This window comes from Neopsephotus bourkii, unplaced genomic scaffold, assembly GCF_033783945.1.
Source record: "Neopsephotus bourkii isolate Nb327-2 ecotype Australia unplaced genomic scaffold, CSIRO-AGI_Nbou_v1 NB_1770, whole genome shotgun sequence".
Classification (NCBI taxonomy): domain Eukaryota; kingdom Metazoa; phylum Chordata; class Aves; order Psittaciformes; family Psittacidae; genus Neopsephotus; species Neopsephotus bourkii.
Window position 1 is genome coordinate 643030 of NW_026902244.1, and position 16995 is coordinate 660024.

At 40.5% G+C, this 16995-nt stretch overlaps 2 protein-coding genes and 1 long non-coding RNA gene across 6 annotated transcripts in view; 1 reads left to right on the forward strand and 2 right to left on the reverse strand.

Annotated features, from left to right (window-relative positions):
• Nucleotides 1–16995, reverse strand: part of RRN3 (RRN3 homolog, RNA polymerase I transcription factor) — a 133942-nt gene that overhangs the window by 7416 nt on the left and 109531 nt on the right. Inside the window, exons 1-11 of one of the 3 annotated variants that reach the window (XM_061379455.1) lie at nucleotides 7704–7848; nucleotides 7419–7527; nucleotides 6881–6937; nucleotides 5743–5832; nucleotides 5525–5654; nucleotides 4998–5057; nucleotides 3882–3945; nucleotides 3355–3424; nucleotides 1608–1706; nucleotides 887–982; nucleotides 319–454 (exon numbers count right to left, since the gene is read on the reverse strand). In XM_061379455.1, coding sequence (XP_061235439.1) covers nucleotides 319–454; nucleotides 887–982; nucleotides 1608–1706; nucleotides 3355–3424; nucleotides 3882–3945; nucleotides 4998–5057; nucleotides 5525–5654; nucleotides 5743–5832; nucleotides 6881–6937; nucleotides 7419–7511 — 895 coding nt within the window. In that variant the 5' untranslated portion in view covers nucleotides 7512–7527; nucleotides 7704–7848. Of the gene's footprint in view, nucleotides 1–318; nucleotides 455–886; nucleotides 983–1607; nucleotides 1707–3354; nucleotides 3425–3881; nucleotides 3946–4997; nucleotides 5058–5524; nucleotides 5655–5742; nucleotides 5833–6880; nucleotides 6938–7418; nucleotides 7528–7703; nucleotides 7849–16995 lie in introns of those variants that run through there. The other 2 variants (XM_061379454.1, XM_061379456.1) reach the window with 2 other exon arrangements.
• Nucleotides 10379–14708, reverse strand: LOC133226183 (transmembrane protein 238-like). Of its 2 annotated transcripts, XM_061379390.1 has the most exons (3): nucleotides 14104–14708; nucleotides 12302–12341; nucleotides 10379–11261 (listed from the first exon to the last, which is right to left on the reverse strand). In XM_061379390.1, exons 1-3 carry the CDS (start codon nucleotides 14703–14705, stop codon nucleotides 11019–11021), a joined length of 885 nt encoding a protein of 294 aa, XP_061235374.1. In that variant the 5' UTR covers nucleotides 14706–14708; the 3' UTR covers nucleotides 10379–11018. The 2 variants fall into 2 exon arrangements, with proteins under 2 accessions (XP_061235374.1, XP_061235375.1); XM_061379391.1 differs by lacking the exon at nucleotides 12302–12341 and having other exon boundaries at nucleotides 11029–11261.
• The window catches only part of LOC133226188 (uncharacterized), a 35186-nt gene continuing 33330 nt past the window's right edge, over nucleotides 15140–16995 (forward strand). The window contains exons 1-2 of the long non-coding RNA XR_009729440.1: nucleotides 15140–15709; nucleotides 16595–16714. This is a non-coding gene — a long non-coding RNA (uncharacterized LOC133226188). The remainder of the gene's footprint in view (nucleotides 15710–16594; nucleotides 16715–16995) is intronic.

Here is a 16995-nt window from a genome sequence, read left to right on the forward strand (position 1 = left end):
TTTTGTAGCACAATGAAAAAAACAAAACTCTCTTTACCCTTACACCCTGTAATGCCACAGCTTGAATTCAGTGTCAGATTTGTGTAATCAGTGTCTCCCACCAAAGACTAAACCTTTGAAGTCATAAAAGTACTTTAGCATTCTCTGCCAGTAATACCAGACAGAGGCAGGAATGCAGACTACAGCCTGTTGATAGCGGAATTATGCCACTAAAGGGTGAGGACTCTATCTTGCAGCAACAGAAAGCAAGAACTCCACTTAGGTTTTTCTTACTTGTCAGCAAAACAATAAATTTGGTTATAGCTCAAGTGTTCTTACCATTCACGTGGCAAACATCTTTAATATAGGAAAACAAGATGGTCATCAAAATATCAAGGCGCTCTGCAAGCGGATGGGCCATTCTCTCACTACTGGAAGAGACAACTTTGTTCCCTTTTCTTTCTTCATCTTCCTCCTGGCAGATGAAATGGCACATCATAAAGACAGCAACTACAGGAAAAGTGAAACTAAATTTCTCTTTCAGTGATATGCAAAGCTGTGTATTTTTTTAAAAGAAAGCAGCATCTAATTATACAGCTTAGTGTAAGGAAATTTTTGTAAACTAATCCAACTACTATGAATTCTTTAATTAGCTTTATGTACAGCTGCTTGTGTTTTTACATAAAGGAACTAATTCATTACATGTATGCTGGGAATTTACATTAACAAAGTCAACACCTGCAGAACACGTTAATCATTTATCATCTGTTCAGGTTTCAAGAGCTATGCACAGTGCGGGAACAACGAAGCAATAAGGTATTCCTAGACCATCTTAGTTCACAGCCACATCAAAAGTGAAAATGCTACTACAAAAAAACCCAACTTCCAATAGAGCAAAATAGCCAACCATGTGGAAAAGACCCTCCTCTGTAGATTTCTCCTCATTATCAGAGTTATTAGCATTTTCTTCAGCGTCTTCAATATCTTGCTGTGGAGTACTAACCTACAGTTGCAAACAAGAAATTAATTTTTATAAGACCATGACAATAACATGAAACATTTTGATTATTTATGTAAGAAATGAACAACACAAGTTAATTTCTAGCCTAGATTTTGTCCTTGACTAAATAAACATTTTAAAAGGGAATTTTATGTATGCAGTACACAAGCACACACTCTAAACTGCCTGGAACTTTACCTCCAGAATACAAGTGCCCCCCCCCAGACTGTTACATGCTGAGGTTCTCCAAAATAAAAAGCTTTAATCATTTACAATTCTACCCATGCTGTCTTTCTTAAGGCTGTAAATACTTTTACTTCAAACGGATGGTAGAACCTGTAAATCAGGGAGAAACAAATTCTCTGCACATCGGCACTTATCACTGTGAAAGAGTTACTTTGACTCTGGCAGAGAGATTCCATGCAGGGTATAACAGTATACGCCATACAGTTACCTTCATATATGGGAACATCTAAGACTGGGAATGAAGCATAAATGTGAGTGTTCTTATGATCATGAGCACTACTGCAAGATTCTTTTTGTCAAGCTAAACACTGAAACAGATTTAATTTCCTACTCTGTACTTTAACACCAAGCTTCCTTAGAAGATGATACAGAATAAACTTACATCCAACTTTAACAGCTTTTCAATAATAAGCTCCAGAATTTGAAGCCTCAGGGTTGGAACGTACACTGTAACTCGGAGCAGGTTATGAACATAACATTCCTGAAACACAAAATAATTGATATCTATAATAATGTTAACAGAAAGTCTAATTTTTGCCAAGGATATTTAGAAAACAAGTGTCTTAATTTGTTATCTAGAGAGCCAGAAATAGGTTTAAGCAGACTGTATTCAATCTAGAACAAGTTAATGTATAAGCCAAACATCAACTTTAAATTGTTAAGCTGTATTATCATTAACTCCTTAATCTACTATTTCCATGCAAATTTTTTTCACCTACTCTAGATAGAATGAGTATAAACATTCTGTAAGAAAAGTCACTCATTTCCACAGGAGATTATGTCTGTATTTCCTCTAGGAAAACAAAAACAAAAAGCATATTCCTCACTACACCCAGAATCAGCTCTAGTAGAACTGTTTAAAGTAAGACTCTTTTATTTCACAATATTAGAATATACCAACGATTCTAAATTCCACAGGTGTCTCATTCTGATTCTAACTCAAACAGGTTTACAGACAAGTTCTGTGAGTGTGCATGTGTCCAACCACACATACACACATACATACAAAAGACAATGCTGCAACTTCCATATAACAAAACTGTCAACTCAGTACATAAAATTAGATAAACTGAAAGTAGGTGAAGTAAAATTAGGTACTGAAGAATACCATAGTCTCTTTGTGAATAGGCATTATAACAGAACCTTTAATTACATGAGCACATATGATTTTTCCACAGGCCATCTGGTTCGCTCAGTACATAAAACGGATAGAGGCAGTTTAATGAGAATGTGTAAATCAGAAATATTTAACAATGCATGGACCATGTTTTTATTACACTTCATTCAAACCTTACCCTGAAAATACAGTTACGAATTTCTTCACAACTTGCTTCTCACTGAGCTGCTAAATACATAAATAATCAATTTTCTCCTAACACCATGTAGATGCTCACTCTCCGTCCCCATTATTTTACAGGTAGGGAACTGATGTCCACAGTTATTTGGATTTTGAACAAACAAATAAACAAAACTAAAAAAAAAAAAGCAACATATACAAAGTTATTCAAGCACTCGATGAGTGCAAAACACAGCTCCAACTGAACTTGGCTGGTGGAGCAGGGCTCTGCCTTTCTGTAACATAAAGTGCCAACACGTCAAGTTGGAACAAGTAAATATGAAGATCAAACAAGAGCTGTAACCTGTCAGGTTTCCAGCTTGGTTTTCACCACACAAGCACTACACCAAAGATGTAATAAAACAACACCCTGCACTACTGGCAACTTAGATTTAAGCCATGTCTGTTGCTTTCTGTCTGCTTATCAAATCTCCTGTTCTTCTGGTAAATACTTTGCAGTTTTGACAACAAACGAGACAGGTATCCTACCGTCTCCTCACTCTACAACCCTGAGATTCATCGCCAAAGAGGTCCATCTTGTGCATTGATTAAGAAAGCAATCCTGTGGAAAAGATATGCAGTTATGTCATTAAAGATTAGCATAATGCTTATGCACAAGGAACTTAAGTATGTTTGGATAACCTTATACTAAACAGATGCACCCATATATATACAGATAAAAAATAACAACACACTTAATCTGCATTAGACACCACTAAATCAATTGTCATGTTATAAAGTATACATTAAAAAACCAAATAAACCAACAAATAAAAATATTCACAGCTCTTACCAGAGTTCTTTCTGATTTATTAAAGAACGGAAAGTTTTCCACAAGTATTGGCATGAGAAACTGTGGTGTCCTGCAATTTAAAACACAAGCAAGAAGCACAAGGTTATTGCCACAAGAGCAAATATTTAACGCTGTAGCACTCTGAAGACAGACTGGAATAAAATGAAGTTACTGTGAAGTAAGATTAAGTAATTGTATAAAATCTGGTTTTTGCAAGGATCACCAGACAGGTAATAAGTGGCAAACCTTCACTGTGGGCTTTTTAGAAGCTACTTCAAAGGTATTGCTATAAACACAACTTTCCCTGCTTCCAATTTCCATTAACAGGATTTTCAGCTGCAGATGCATACGGAAATTTTGTAACAACTGGATATAGCATTCCATCAATTAGTGACCATTAGGAAAAATCATGCAATGAAACTATTATACTTCTGATTAAGAGAAAAAAAAACCCAACTAATTAATCAGTTCACAAGCTTTAAATCTGCAAGGAAAGGGCATACAAAACCATGGGATTATATACTTACGAAGGAACATATCTTGCAACAGTTTGCAATGCTCTATGGCATGTATTAAAGTTTTCAGAAAGGTCTAGAGAAACAAAAAAGTGCTGTTACGCATTTGGTTACAGAAAACTGAATCAGAAAACAGCAAAAACTGTCCATATCAATTAATACTTGGAGTATTGCATGCAGTTCTGGTGTCCTCAACATAAAAAGGACATGGAACTGTTGGAACAAGTCCAGAGGAGGGCCACGAGGCTGATCATTGGACTGGAGCACCTCCCGTATGAAGATAGGCTGAGAAAGCTGAGGCTGTTCAGCCTGGAGACGAGAAGGCTGCGTGGAGACCTCATAGCAGCCTTCCAGTATCTGAAGGGGGGCTATAGGGTTGCTGGGGATGGACTATTCATTAGGGACTGTAGTGACAGGACAAGGGGTAACAGGGTCAAACTTAAACAGGGGAAGTTTAGGTTGGATATAAGGAAGAAGTTCTTTACTGTAAGGGTAGTGAGGCACTGGAATAGGTTGCCCAGGGAAGCTGTGAATGCTCCATCCCTGGCTGTGTTCAAGGCCAGGTTGGACAGAGCCTTGGGTGGCATGGTTTAGTGTGAGGTGTTCCTGCCCATGGCAGGGGGGCTGGAACTAGATGATCTTAAGGTCCTTTCCAACCCTAACTATTCTATGATTCTATGAACTGTTAATTAATATGAATCAATTTATTAATCAATATTGATTTTAGCTAAGCCTACCCCAGGCAGACAACCACAAAAAGACCCAAGAATCCCTCAACCTACCTAGTTTTATTGAGGTAAATAAAATGGAAAACAACTCCTACATTTTCTTTGACTTTGAAACAATCTAGGACTAGGACTGTTCTCCTGTGCATTCAATCTTATTCCTACAGATACTGCACCAATGATATTCTGAAAGTAAAAGGAGTGAATCACACACCACTGATTTGAGTACAAGAAAGTCTCTGACTTAGAAATTTAAAGACTTAATGTTTTACATTAACATTTCTTCATGTTTTACATTAATTCACCTAAATTAATTTTGCAAAATAGAAGCAATATGCATTGTATAATTCTTCAGTAAAGGTATTACAGCAGATATATAAGCCATGCTTTTTTTTATACTCACTTTCATCATCATCATCAGAATCTGAAATATCCACATCATCTTCTCTGATGGTAATTCGAGCTAGGAAAAAGTGACACGATTACATCAAAATTATACAAATATTACAGGCAACAGTTTCAATGTCAAATCAATCACACTGGACAACAGTCTTCATGGAAACTAAAACAGTAAAATTATCCAAAACATAGAAAAGCTCATAGAAAAGACTGTTTTGTTCACAGAACCAGAAGGTTCTTAAGAACATCAGACATGATCCTCACTGCAGCTTTTGTTCTTTAGCAGTAACATCATACAGTTCATCCCTTTCCAAGACATCTCCATAAATCAGGTCTGTATTAGCAACTAGAGCATGTCCTCTAACATCTAGATAAAGAAAAACGCGTATCACAATTCAGCTATTCAAGTTAATCAACAGGATAAGAAAACCAACCCAGTAATTAATTGTCATGCATTGTATTTATACAGAATTTATCTAGGAAAGGCATTTTGATACTCAAAGAAATAAGATTAAGGGAAAAGTAACTTACGGGGGACAAACTGCAACACAATCATCCGGAGGCATGGCCGAAGATGGACAGTTTGTGCTGACACCAGATTGCCAAGAAAACCCAGATATTCCTCCACTACCTCTTGGCTTCTTCTCAACCATGGCAGCTTCTGAAAGTAAGCAAAGACCAAGATGTCAAAGAAAGATGGTTTTGAGTACTAAACTCTTTATCTTCCCATATAACAAGCAGATATTTACCAGCAAAACGTTGACCAGTTGTTCACGCTCTTTGGTCAAATATATAACAGATGCTCGAAATTCATGCAGCCAGTTAATGATCTGGGCATCCTTAAAAATAGCAGGAGAAAAAAAAAATACATAGTATTACCTATTACTAGAAAATAACAAAATCTACAAAAGTCAAAGACTGTAAATAGAAATCTTTTTCAAATGAACATGCAAGGAATGTCTTTAAGCTGAAAACTGGTGTCCTCACCAATGAAATTTCTTGAATGCGAGAATGGATACAAATTCCTATACCAACAGCCTGTCTGGAAGACTGAAGTTCCAGACCAGGCAAGCCATGCAAACCTCACTCACATAGAACACCACTGTAAGAAACAGCATCCAGTCCTAATTTTCATTTCTTCTTGTGCTAGTTTAAAAGCAGGAGGGACATTCAAGTCTTGAAATAAGAGATACTGAAACAGTAGCAAATCAACACAGAAATTTTGCACTGATTTTGCCTGTACACTTCAAAAGCCCTGCTAAATACTAATTATTTTACTAAACGTCCTCTTTGAAAAGAAACTCCATATGTATTATGCTTTTTGCAGTACTCTTCTCACAGCTTTGTGGTTTAATTAAGGGGAGACGACACACACAGACCAAAACGAAAAGTAAATGTAGTTGCTAGTTACAGCTATCTACCAGAGCCATGAAACAATGCTTCTGGGTATAAATACTAAATGCATACATATTTCACTACCTAATTAAAAAAGCTTCCTGTGAGAACAGGAGAATGTAAAAATTCAGGCTGAGTCAGAAACTCTGGTTTGATCTACAGAAGTATCTGCAGAAATAAGCGTCAATGACCTAGAAAGATGGTATCTGAACAAAGACCCTGTCACAACACAGGAAGTTCATCACTCTAGAGCAAAGGGTCAGTAAAAGCATGAGACACCAGTTATCAACACCCTATAAGATATATATGTGTATAAACAGATTTTTTTTCCCTTTTTTTTTTCCTTTTTTTCTGACAGTTTCCACAAAGCAAAAAGCTGTTAAATGCAGCTAAATGTTTAAAGCAAAGGATCCGGGTAAGCACCAGAACAACCTGCCTGATGACTGACCACACAACTTCAAAACATCAGACCCCTTACTCCAAAACTCCCACCTTGATGTCTGGATCTGACAGCTGATGCTTCAACAACTCAAAATCCGTGGTCTCACCCTAGCAAGGGAAAGAAAAATAAGTAAATAATACTCGTATTTTTTGCAGAAAAAGAAGACAAGTTGCACCACCTCTGAACAACCTCGTGTCAAACAGGGACATGAAGAATACAAGAGAGAAAGCTCAGAGAAGGCTGAAGCAGCAGTTACATAGTGCTGTCCCTACAAGACAACTGAGGCAGCTGGGTCGTTTTTAGCTGTTCCCTTGCAGACACAGACGCTATCCCTTTGGCGTGAGCCAACTCCACATCAGCCCAGGACGCCACGAAGTTGACTCACAGGGGAACCTTTTCACTCGCACAGCAGCACCGCCTGGCACAAGCCTCCCGCACTCACCCACACTCAGGTTTTCTCCTAAGCCCTCAGACACGGTCTTGTGCAAGCCGAAACGAGGCTTCACACAGAACTGCCACCGGGCACTGCCGCACCGGCACCGCACGCGGGCGGCAGCGGCGGGCCCCGCAGCGCAGAGCCCAACTCACCTTCTCGTACTTCATCAAGATATCCGTCAGCGTCCCCCCGAACCGCACCGTCTTCCTGGGCGGCGAGCTGATGAACTCATCCCCTCCCAGCATGGTCACGGCCCCGCGCCTGAAAAGAGGTGAAGCCGCGTGAGCACCGGCGGGCCTCGCCCCGACCACCCGACCGCCCTCAGGAGCCCGGCCCCCCCCGAGGGCCACCGGCCGACACCCCGTCTCCGCGGACGGGCAGGAGACTCCCCCCGCTTCCAAAGCTGCGTCCGAGGCCCCGCCGCTCTCCCGCCTTACCTTGACCGTGGCGGCAGCGCTCGCCCCGTTACCGGGGCAGGCGCCTCCGCGCGCCGCGCCCTTCGCGTGGCGCCTGCCTGTGCCGCCACATGCCGCTCCCGGGCGGAAAGGGCGCGCTACCCGCCGGAAGTGGGGAGCACACTTCCCTTCAAACCATAGAGATGAGCGGCTGGAAAAGCCGCCCATACGCTGGCCGCACGTCTCTGGTGCCGGAGGACCGAGGGGAGGAGAGCAGATAGCGGACAGCTCTATGGGTAGCGCCGTTCCAACTTCACCATGGGCGGCTGGAGAACGGCAGCACGGACAGCCCCGCACCTACAGGTGACGGGTACCGGTGGTCAGCGCCGAGCAATGAGTGCGGGGCTCAAATGGGAAACTCCAGTGCGTGGAGGGAAACGCTAAACGTTCCCAACAATGTACTCGAGATTGAAGAGCGTCGAGCATCTGCTTCTGGTGAGAGACATCGGGTGTTTGCTGGAACAGAGGCACAGGGATCAAGCACTATCTCCGGGTGTTTCATCCCCTCCGTGCAGGCTGGATCTGTGTTAAAGCACAACGCGGGCAGTTACAGCATTCGATGAATGCTCTAAATAGAATGGGTTAATGGACTTCCACGTCTCTGAGCTAGTAACTGCTTTTCCTCCTAAAGCATTGTGCGCATGCACGCACGCAATTACACTGCTGAGGAAACCTTCATCGGCGTTTCTTTCAAAGGCCCCGTTTTGGGGGCCTTGTTTTTATACATGCCAACTGACGATATTAAAGCTTAGAGATCATATAATTTATAAGGAATTAAACATAAAATAGGTAAAAGCCTTCAATAATTTTTAAAGCAACCTGAATAAGTACAAATGGAAACTTGCAGTTCCTGTGTAGTTCTTCAGTAACATTCAGTCTGCTCTTTTTCTAATTCAGTTGAATACAAAACATTTACTTTCCAATTTCACGTAAGCCAGTTAGCCATGCATGACATTATTTGACCTGAGCCCTAAGACCACCTGTACACATTTCCTTGTTCTCTTCTCAAGGTGCTAGTACAAGAATTATCTCCCATCCAGAAGTCACATCAAACAGTTTTTTGTATAGTTTTCTGATTATTTTCTCTCTGAAGATGACGTTCACATTTAAGGAAAGTAAACAACATGTACCGCATTAAAACTTTTAGATACAGTCCACATCTAAAGAGTCTGACAGCAGGCATTTAATCCTTCTATGGAGTCACAAGCTAGGGGGTTGGCTTTTTTTCCTTTAGTGGAGTACAGGATGCTGTTCTGAGCTAGTTTTAAGGCTTAATCAGGTACAAAAAGCACTCCTGTAATCACAGTCTGACTCTTCGTGATTTTGGTGATATTTTTCAACAGAATGCATAGGACTGTCCTTTAAGTCTAAAGGAGTTCTAGCTTTACATACAAAGCTCTGTGTTCACACAACAGCAAACAGTCCTAAATACCCAGAAGAGCTGCTTTTCAATCAACAATATAGAAGTTCTTTGAATGGACTTTGTGCTGCATTGAGCTACAACTGATAAGGATACCAGGACACTAAAATAGTTTAAAATATATGTTAATGTTTAACTGCTAATAATTCAGCTGCCAGTTTCTATTTAGTATTAGCTTTCCGTATTTAGAAGGCAAACAGACTGCATAAAACAGTAACCATTCACATTTTAAAGAAGGGATCAGAATTCACAAGTTACACTGTCCCACAGCAAGTATTTTTTACCTCCTTGTTTATACACACCATACTAGTAACATTCCAGCACTTCTCTATGATTAGCACCTTCCTGAACTGAGGTGTCAGCTCCTATACTAATTTTTTAACACACACAATGCTCCAGTTGTAAATGTTTGAATCCCATGTAATTTTTTTGAGTGAAATTGCAACAGCCAAAGCCATTCTAACTACTATCTTATGCAACAATCATAAAGTCTTGATATTGGATTAAAGATTAATTACATTGTAATCTACAGTGAACTCAAAGCCCTGCCCAATTCACTTGCCATTATGATTAAAATTTTCACCAGACTGAGTACATGAATGGATGCACACAAATGTTCTGTTTAATTTACAGCTGCTACTAATCATTTCACTTAACCATTAAATCTCATGATTGAGTTTACAAGTGAAACTATGAGGAATCAGAAAAAGCAGTTCTTTCTGTTCAGAACAGAAAAACAATTTTGTAAATGATACGGAAACAGGGATCTATAGGCTTTAAGGAAGGAGCTGGTTTGGCTTCTTTTTTCAGACCATTGTAACAACACAGTGGTGTCACATTGCAGCTCCTCTAAAAGGAGGAAACAGTTGCACACACCTCCTAAAAACTGCAGTCAGTAAACAAAAAAAATCACGTTATAGATCTACAAAAAAATTGAAAAACTGAGCATTTGGAACATTTAAAAATCAGCATATGCATAGAAAAGTAGGCAGTTACTCCAATAATTTACAAGAGAACATTGAAAGCCACTGCAAGAGTTCACAAGGAAATAAGTACAAGCACAGTAGTCTTAGTAACCATTTTCCTTAAAGTCACCTCTAGTATTTGACAAGGTGTGGCATAAAACCAATCATACATTAAAATTTTAAGACCTACCCATATTTGCCAATGGTGGACTCAAACTTCTCATGTAAGTTCAAAAACAGAGGAACTCATGAAGAATTTCTCCACACAAGAATTTCAGGTATCATTACCTTTAATATAAATCTTTCCCCAGGTGCTATTTTTCACTTAAATCTAAGTGTAAATTCATTAATATTTTATAAAGCATCAGAGTATCTGTTAATCAACAGGGGATTTTTTTGGTGGTATCCCCTTTCCCAAATTATTAGACTTAGGAAAATAATTCCCAGTATTATTGCACTAAAACTACCTTTTCTTAGTCATATTACATCACTTGTAACTATGAAGAATGTACTGGTGTGCCAATATAATTACTTTTACTTGTCTACTTATAAAAATCTCAAATTCCAAGTTATTCCAAAATAATTATGAAAATTTACAAGAGTTACTCTAAATTGTTATTTACACTATAAACAACTTTTACTATATTTGCAACTTTGCATCGGTAGTTTAACATAGATATTTCAGAAGCACCCTTACAAACAAAAGTATTGCACTGGCATCATAAAAATTCACAGTAAGTTTAACTTCCAGACCTTGGTAAAACAGTGCAAGAGCTTTTCATTGTGCAAGAGCTTTTTATCTGAACATTCTCAGGTTATTAAAAATAATAATAAAATCTCTATTACATGCTGCAGTGGTTTTTCCATGAATCAGGTTTGTTTCTTTAGTTCTCACTTCTTAAGAGATCTAACTTAGGGGGTGTTGTGGGGTTTTTCCACCATTTCAAAACATATACAGTCCAATGCTAAAATACAGGCGTTTGGCAGAGATATGGCTCTATTTGTCCATTTCACAGAGAGTCCACAATGGTTGCAGAGATCATTCCATGATGAGAGAATCCTACTGCATGGAGCAGGGAAATCACTTTCCATAATTTGCAGCATTTTCTCCACTTTTAGAGGCAGTAACTTCAATAGTTGCATCTTCAACAGATCCTGAAGACAATACATTAAGAAAAGGTTACTCCAAAATAGTCTTAGAACAAGTAGTCATATATAGCTCCAAACTCTTATTTGAAGTCAGTCTTAAAAGTATTTCTTCCCATGTTAAACAGCCAATTGAGACCCAAGTAAAAGACCCATCAAGTCAACACCTGATCTCCAAGCGTGACAAAGTGTCAAGCGTATAAGTAATACCTCTTCAGGATATCATCTCAACAGCACTTACTGCCCCAGGTCTTCCTGGGCCAAATATACTATCTTTGCATCTCTTCTGTTTTTATCTGTCACACTGCCCCATTCCAAATAACCCCATGCTTCAGTTACACAGCATGAGACAATGCGTTGATGCCGGCTTAGTCTTTAGAGAGGCATTGCCTTCGTACCTTTTCCATACCACTTCTCACTGTATAGACCTCCAAAATCTTTTATACTCTGCATCTCTTTTCAGGCTCAAGGATCCCAATCTACGTATTATTCCTTTAATAGAAACACTCCAGATCTTGAGAATTCTCACCCTTCCCATTCACTTCTACTACATCTGTATGATTTCTAAGATAGGAAATGGGAACAGCATATAGTATTTCATTAATAACTTCAAACAGTTACTAATACCAAGAACCAGAAAACTACCAAAATGACAAGAATGCATTAATAGTTCCTGTAACAAACTTCCTTATTCAGGAAACAGTCCATTTTCTAAACACTTGCAATGTTGCTTTTTTTATGTTAAGAGAACTTTGAAATTAGTAACTTGGGAAACTTTTTTTTCTCTAATGGCCAGTATGGTGGGGGGTGGTGGTGGTGTCTGTTTTTTTGTTTTGTTTGTTTGCTTTTTGTTTTGGTTTTTGTGTGTGTGATGGTCATGTTTTTTTCCCCCTTCTCTCTCTTGACAATATCTGCCCAAACATGTTTAACTCGTTTGGTTAAGTTCATAAATATCTCCAGATGGGAAGAGGATTTGGTCTATCAGTAAGAAATGAACTGATTGATATGGCTGTTTATGAGAAGGTATAAGGTACTTCAGATGAGCTTACTTGAAAAGGAAACCCTGCATTACCTTTGGAGGTGCAACTGCTGAAAGTTAAAATCAGAGTTTCGTTACAATGTGTAACATAACTTTTATACACTCCTGTTTTGGTTCCTTCTGAATTACAGCTACTAATGCAACTGTACCAGAGTTCATTTACTGTAGCATTAGAAATTTCTGTTTACTTGGAAGAACTTGTAACAAAGCAGTCTATATATCTGCCTTCATCGGAAACAATAAACCATAGATTATTTCTAATTAAAATCAATTAGACTAGAAACATTCAAAAATAACGTTTTTGAATAAATTACTTGATTTGAACAAAAATAAAATTCAATGCTAGAAATTCCTTACAACAAAACCCACATCTATGTATACATTTTGAAAGTAGGAGCATCTACAGAGATAGCGTATTACCTACTGAACTCAGTACCTACAGCTGCTATAACCTTTAGATGAAAAAGTTTAGGCATGGTCATTTACAGCTGTAATTTCTTCCCTGAAAATATGGACCTCTGTCAATTCTAAATGCATTTAAGGAAAAAAAAAAATCTGAAAAGAATGACTCATTTTCAACAGCCTGTTTTCTAATTGCAGAAATAGTTAATAATAAACCAAGTAGCAGTACCAAATCTTTTCAAGCTTGCTGCTGTTCTTTTCCGCCTTCTGCAAGTTTTCTATTCAGCAATAGTTATCTAATGCTATTTCCCTACTGCTAAAACACTTCCACTTAAGAAAATTCTGTGGCTGTTATGAAAAAAAGATTATTTCCACATGAACTTTCCAGTAACCAACAGTAGCTTCAAGATTTAGTCTCAAGGAGCAGCAGAAAAAGCTGACCTTGTACACAGTGAATCAGAACTGCAGGATGTTCAGAATCCTTGGATAGTTCAGACACTTAGTGCAAAAATTGTTTTTACAATTCCTTCAGAAAAGGACTTCTTTACATAGTGAAGTGAAAGCTCGACTTCCCACCCCTAACCTCCAATTTCAAGGAATTAAGCATGTTTTTCTTCCTAAACAAACATGCCATATTATATTATTATTATACACTAGGGATACTTCAAAAGGCTTGATGATCTTCAAATCATGCTCCACAGTTGGACCTAGATACTGTCTTTGCACACTGAATAGTAGCACATCTTTTTCAGATGACTGAGGTTCAAGACAAGTAGTTCAACTGCTGATTACATTTATGGCTTCAAACTGTAAGCCACAACTCTGCCTCTAAGTTAAGTAAACACAAGTCAGCATTTCACCTTTTTTGTTGCCATTGTCCAAGAAAGAAACTTTCCATGTTGCTGCAGAGGAAGCTTCCCCTCACGAGAGCTCAGTGCAGGTCATGGTTAATGGCTATTTCATTACCCTACACTTACTTCTGGCAGCATTTAGAGTTACTGCCTGGACCAGTAACTCTTCATCAGTAACTGATCTTCAGGATCACTTCAGAACCTCACAGTTCCTATGCTTGTAATCTGACAGACCTTGCAGTGAGCTCTCCACATGCCAGCTTCACCACGCTCACCCTTACTCTACTCCAGCCGGCCCTTTCCATTCTTAGACATCTACAGGAAGTATCCTGACCAATGAAACTGGGGCCGTCTCTATTTTTATCATCACCTAGGTGGAGAAAGATTCCCCACAACTTTTTCAAGTGGTTTAACAGAACAAGTTTTGAATGGAATCTCAGGTAAGAGCTTTCTCAAGTTCTAGACAAGCTTAACGTTCCTGCCTGGCCCCAGCTTCCCTTTCCCTGACCAGTCCCGGTGCCCGCCAGGGACCGGCCTCCTCCCACCTCCCACCTCTCACCTGCCGGAGTCGGCGGGGCGGCTTTGCGGGTCTCCGGCGCGCTGCAGCTCCAGGCCAGCGGCGAAGGCAGCGCGGGAGCGCGGCGCGGAAGCGAAGGTGTTGGAGAGTCGGAGGCTGAAGCCGTGCACCAGCCGCCGCAGCAGGCTGTCACTGCGGACCTTGGGCGGCGCCAGCCCCACGTCGTCGCGCAGCTCCTCCAGAGGCACCTCCAGGTTGCCCGCGTACCAGAACACCCACCAGATGAGACTGAGGAAGATGCCGATGCCGCCCGCGTAGATCAGCAGGTCGGAGAAGAACACGTCGGCGAACACGCCTGCCAGCAGCACCGCCAGGCCCAGCGCGTCGAAGGCCAACGCCAGCCAGAAGGCGGCCACGCAGCGGCCGAGCCCGCCGGGGGCCGCCATGGCGGGGAGCGGCGCCGCCGCCTCAGGCCTCCCGCACCTGAGGGGACGCCCTGAGGCCACGCCCCCTCCTGCACCTGCGCCCGGGGCCACGCCCACTGGCGGTGGGGCTCTCGACACGCTCCGGTGGCCGCTGAGGGGAAAGGCGGGAACGCCACCTCCCTCAGCACTGGCCCCGCGGAGAGCCCCGGCTACCGGCATCGGTCAGACACTGCCCGCCCTGTCCTAAGCCGCCCTAGGGGTGCCTGGCATCTTGTTCGCGGAGACCCGGTTCCTACAGCTGGCTTTCCCCCACCAGCGGTGTTGGACGCCCTCTGACAGGCCCCTTCCTCCTGCTCTTGCCTGGGGACGTGGCTGGCACAGCTGGCTCTTCCTCAGGTGCTGCTCCACTTCGTGAGAGAATAGCAGGAGCAGCTGTTGAAGAGCAGATGTAGTGACCACCAGTGTCCTGGAGCTGAGGCATCCTTTCCAAGCAGTGGTCACAGACGCAGCTGGTTGCAGTTGAGGCAGTGTGACCTTGTGAAGGGGTAAGGTCTGTGCTGTAGTTTGCTCAGACAGCCTAGAAGGGTGGCACTTCACAAAGGTGGTCTCAAGATGAGTGTACATCTTGCAGGCCTCCACGTGTGCAAGAGGCAGCTATTATAGTGGGCAACAGAGATCTGCAAGACAGTTACAATGTGCATCTGCAAAGTCATAAAGACTATGTCCTTGAGGAAGCTGGCTTAAAAATAGTCAGAAAAGAGCTTGAGGTTGACAAGCAGGGAACTAGTGAACGCAAGATGAAAAATCCAGCAAGTAAAACAGTTACGTAAAAGGCAAGATGCGTATTTCAGTTCACTCATGTCATTTAGTGACCTGGTACATCCCTTAACACTCCCAAGTCCTCAAGGACAAGAACTACATTTGCCTGCTGGCTCTCTTGCACATATTCTCATGATGCCCTTATGTCTAACAGATGGTTTAACAATGGTAAACCACACTATTGCAGTAAGTAGAAATATTAAGCCAATGGGAAGTCTGACAAGCCTGAGAGCATATACAGCTTCCATGTATGTGTGGAAGTACAGTGTGAAAATTACACCGCTGAGGAAGACTATTCCTCCACTGCCAATGAGTGGTATTGGTTTAACTATTAGATTAAACTCCTATCACAGCATTTGGTTCACTTATCACTGTTCCTAGTGAACATTCAAAATCAAGACTAGGTAAAGCCCAGTCTTAGTTAGTGACTGCCTGTGTTACTGACATTATTCCATAAAAGATGTCCTTTGGAAAACACAAGCTAAAATACTCTTAAAAATAGTTAAAATCAGTCCAAGCACTTAAAGAGTAAAATACCTTTCATTTCAATTCTATCTTGAGAAAAACTGTGGTACCAAAAAGCCTACATTCCCATTCTTCCTGATTATTTTGGGGTATCTTTTGGATTTTAAACTTAACCTCAGTAAAACACCTCTGGTTCCACTTCTGCCTCACATTATGATGTGAAATAACCTAACTTTTTTCCTCTCACAAGTGTAAGAGAAAGTTATCCAAGTTTGAGTCAAGTTCATAAAGCTGCTTAGTTTATAGGGGTTTATTCCATTAGAATCAAAATAGTTCTCAGGAAGTCAAGCTAATTTTAGGATTACAGCCTGATGGTAGTAGGAATTCTAATAATCATATACAACCCTAAAAGAAATAACCATGACTTTTTGCTTAATCTGAAGATTGGTAGAGTGAGAAGGCAGATCTAATTACAACAGAATAACAAATACTGAAGGAACTCTAAACAGAAATCTTTATTAATAACCTTAAACACGAGTATTTAGAAAAAGAGCTATTTAAGTCATAGTTCTAGCATTGTGACACTCTTACTGTGTACACCAAACTTATCTCTCCCTAGGGCACAAGATGTAATATACTCTCACAAAATGAGTTTGAAAATAAGCTTTTTCTCTGCCTCACTCCCCTATCACAAAACTGCCTTGTATTGTCATCCTGAAAAGGATATGAAGCAATTATACAGTGAGCAACAATTTGGTTATTCTGTAAAATTTCAAATCTATCAGCTTTCAGTTTGGCAAAGTATCTTTTTCATGCCTTCATAGGACTGGTTCACGCAGCTGGCACACCTGAATTCATACAGCCTTTGATGGTTTTAAGATGGAAGAAAACAGAACTGTCCCCAGCAGGGATCTCCTCAACTGAAATAAAGCCCAAAAGTGAAGGTAAGGAGATTTTGCTTCATGTCATAAAGTATAAATGGTCAAAGCATACAACGATAAAATGGTCTGTGCTTTAAAACAAACCAAACCAGAAAACCCAACACACAAATACCCTAGGTAAAAATAGCTAAAAATCACATTAAAATTGGCTTGTTATCAGGCTATGGACTTAAATGTCTGGAATAAGATTGACAGATATCAACTTGCTTTCATTATATTGAACAATTTAAGAAAAAATAGTAGCAGCTATTTCACATTTTTAATCCCATGTTGAACAGATTGCT

What these genes read in the sequence shown, in the direction of transcription:
- LOC133226183 (XM_061379390.1), bottom strand. Translation starts at nt 14,705, where the DNA reads ATGCCGGTAGCCGGGGCTCTCCGCGGGGCCAGTGCTGAGGGAGGTGGC. An exon ending in CGCCCCGCCGACTCCGGCAG is followed by an intron (nt 12,342 to 14,103) that starts GTGAGAGGTGGG and finishes TTTAACTTTCAG; the next exon opens with CAGTTGCACCTCCAAAGGTA. An exon ending in ATGCAGGGTTTCCTTTTCAA is followed by an intron (nt 11,262 to 12,301) that starts GTAAGCTCATCT and finishes TATTGTCTTCAG; the next exon opens with GATCTGTTGAAGATGCAACT.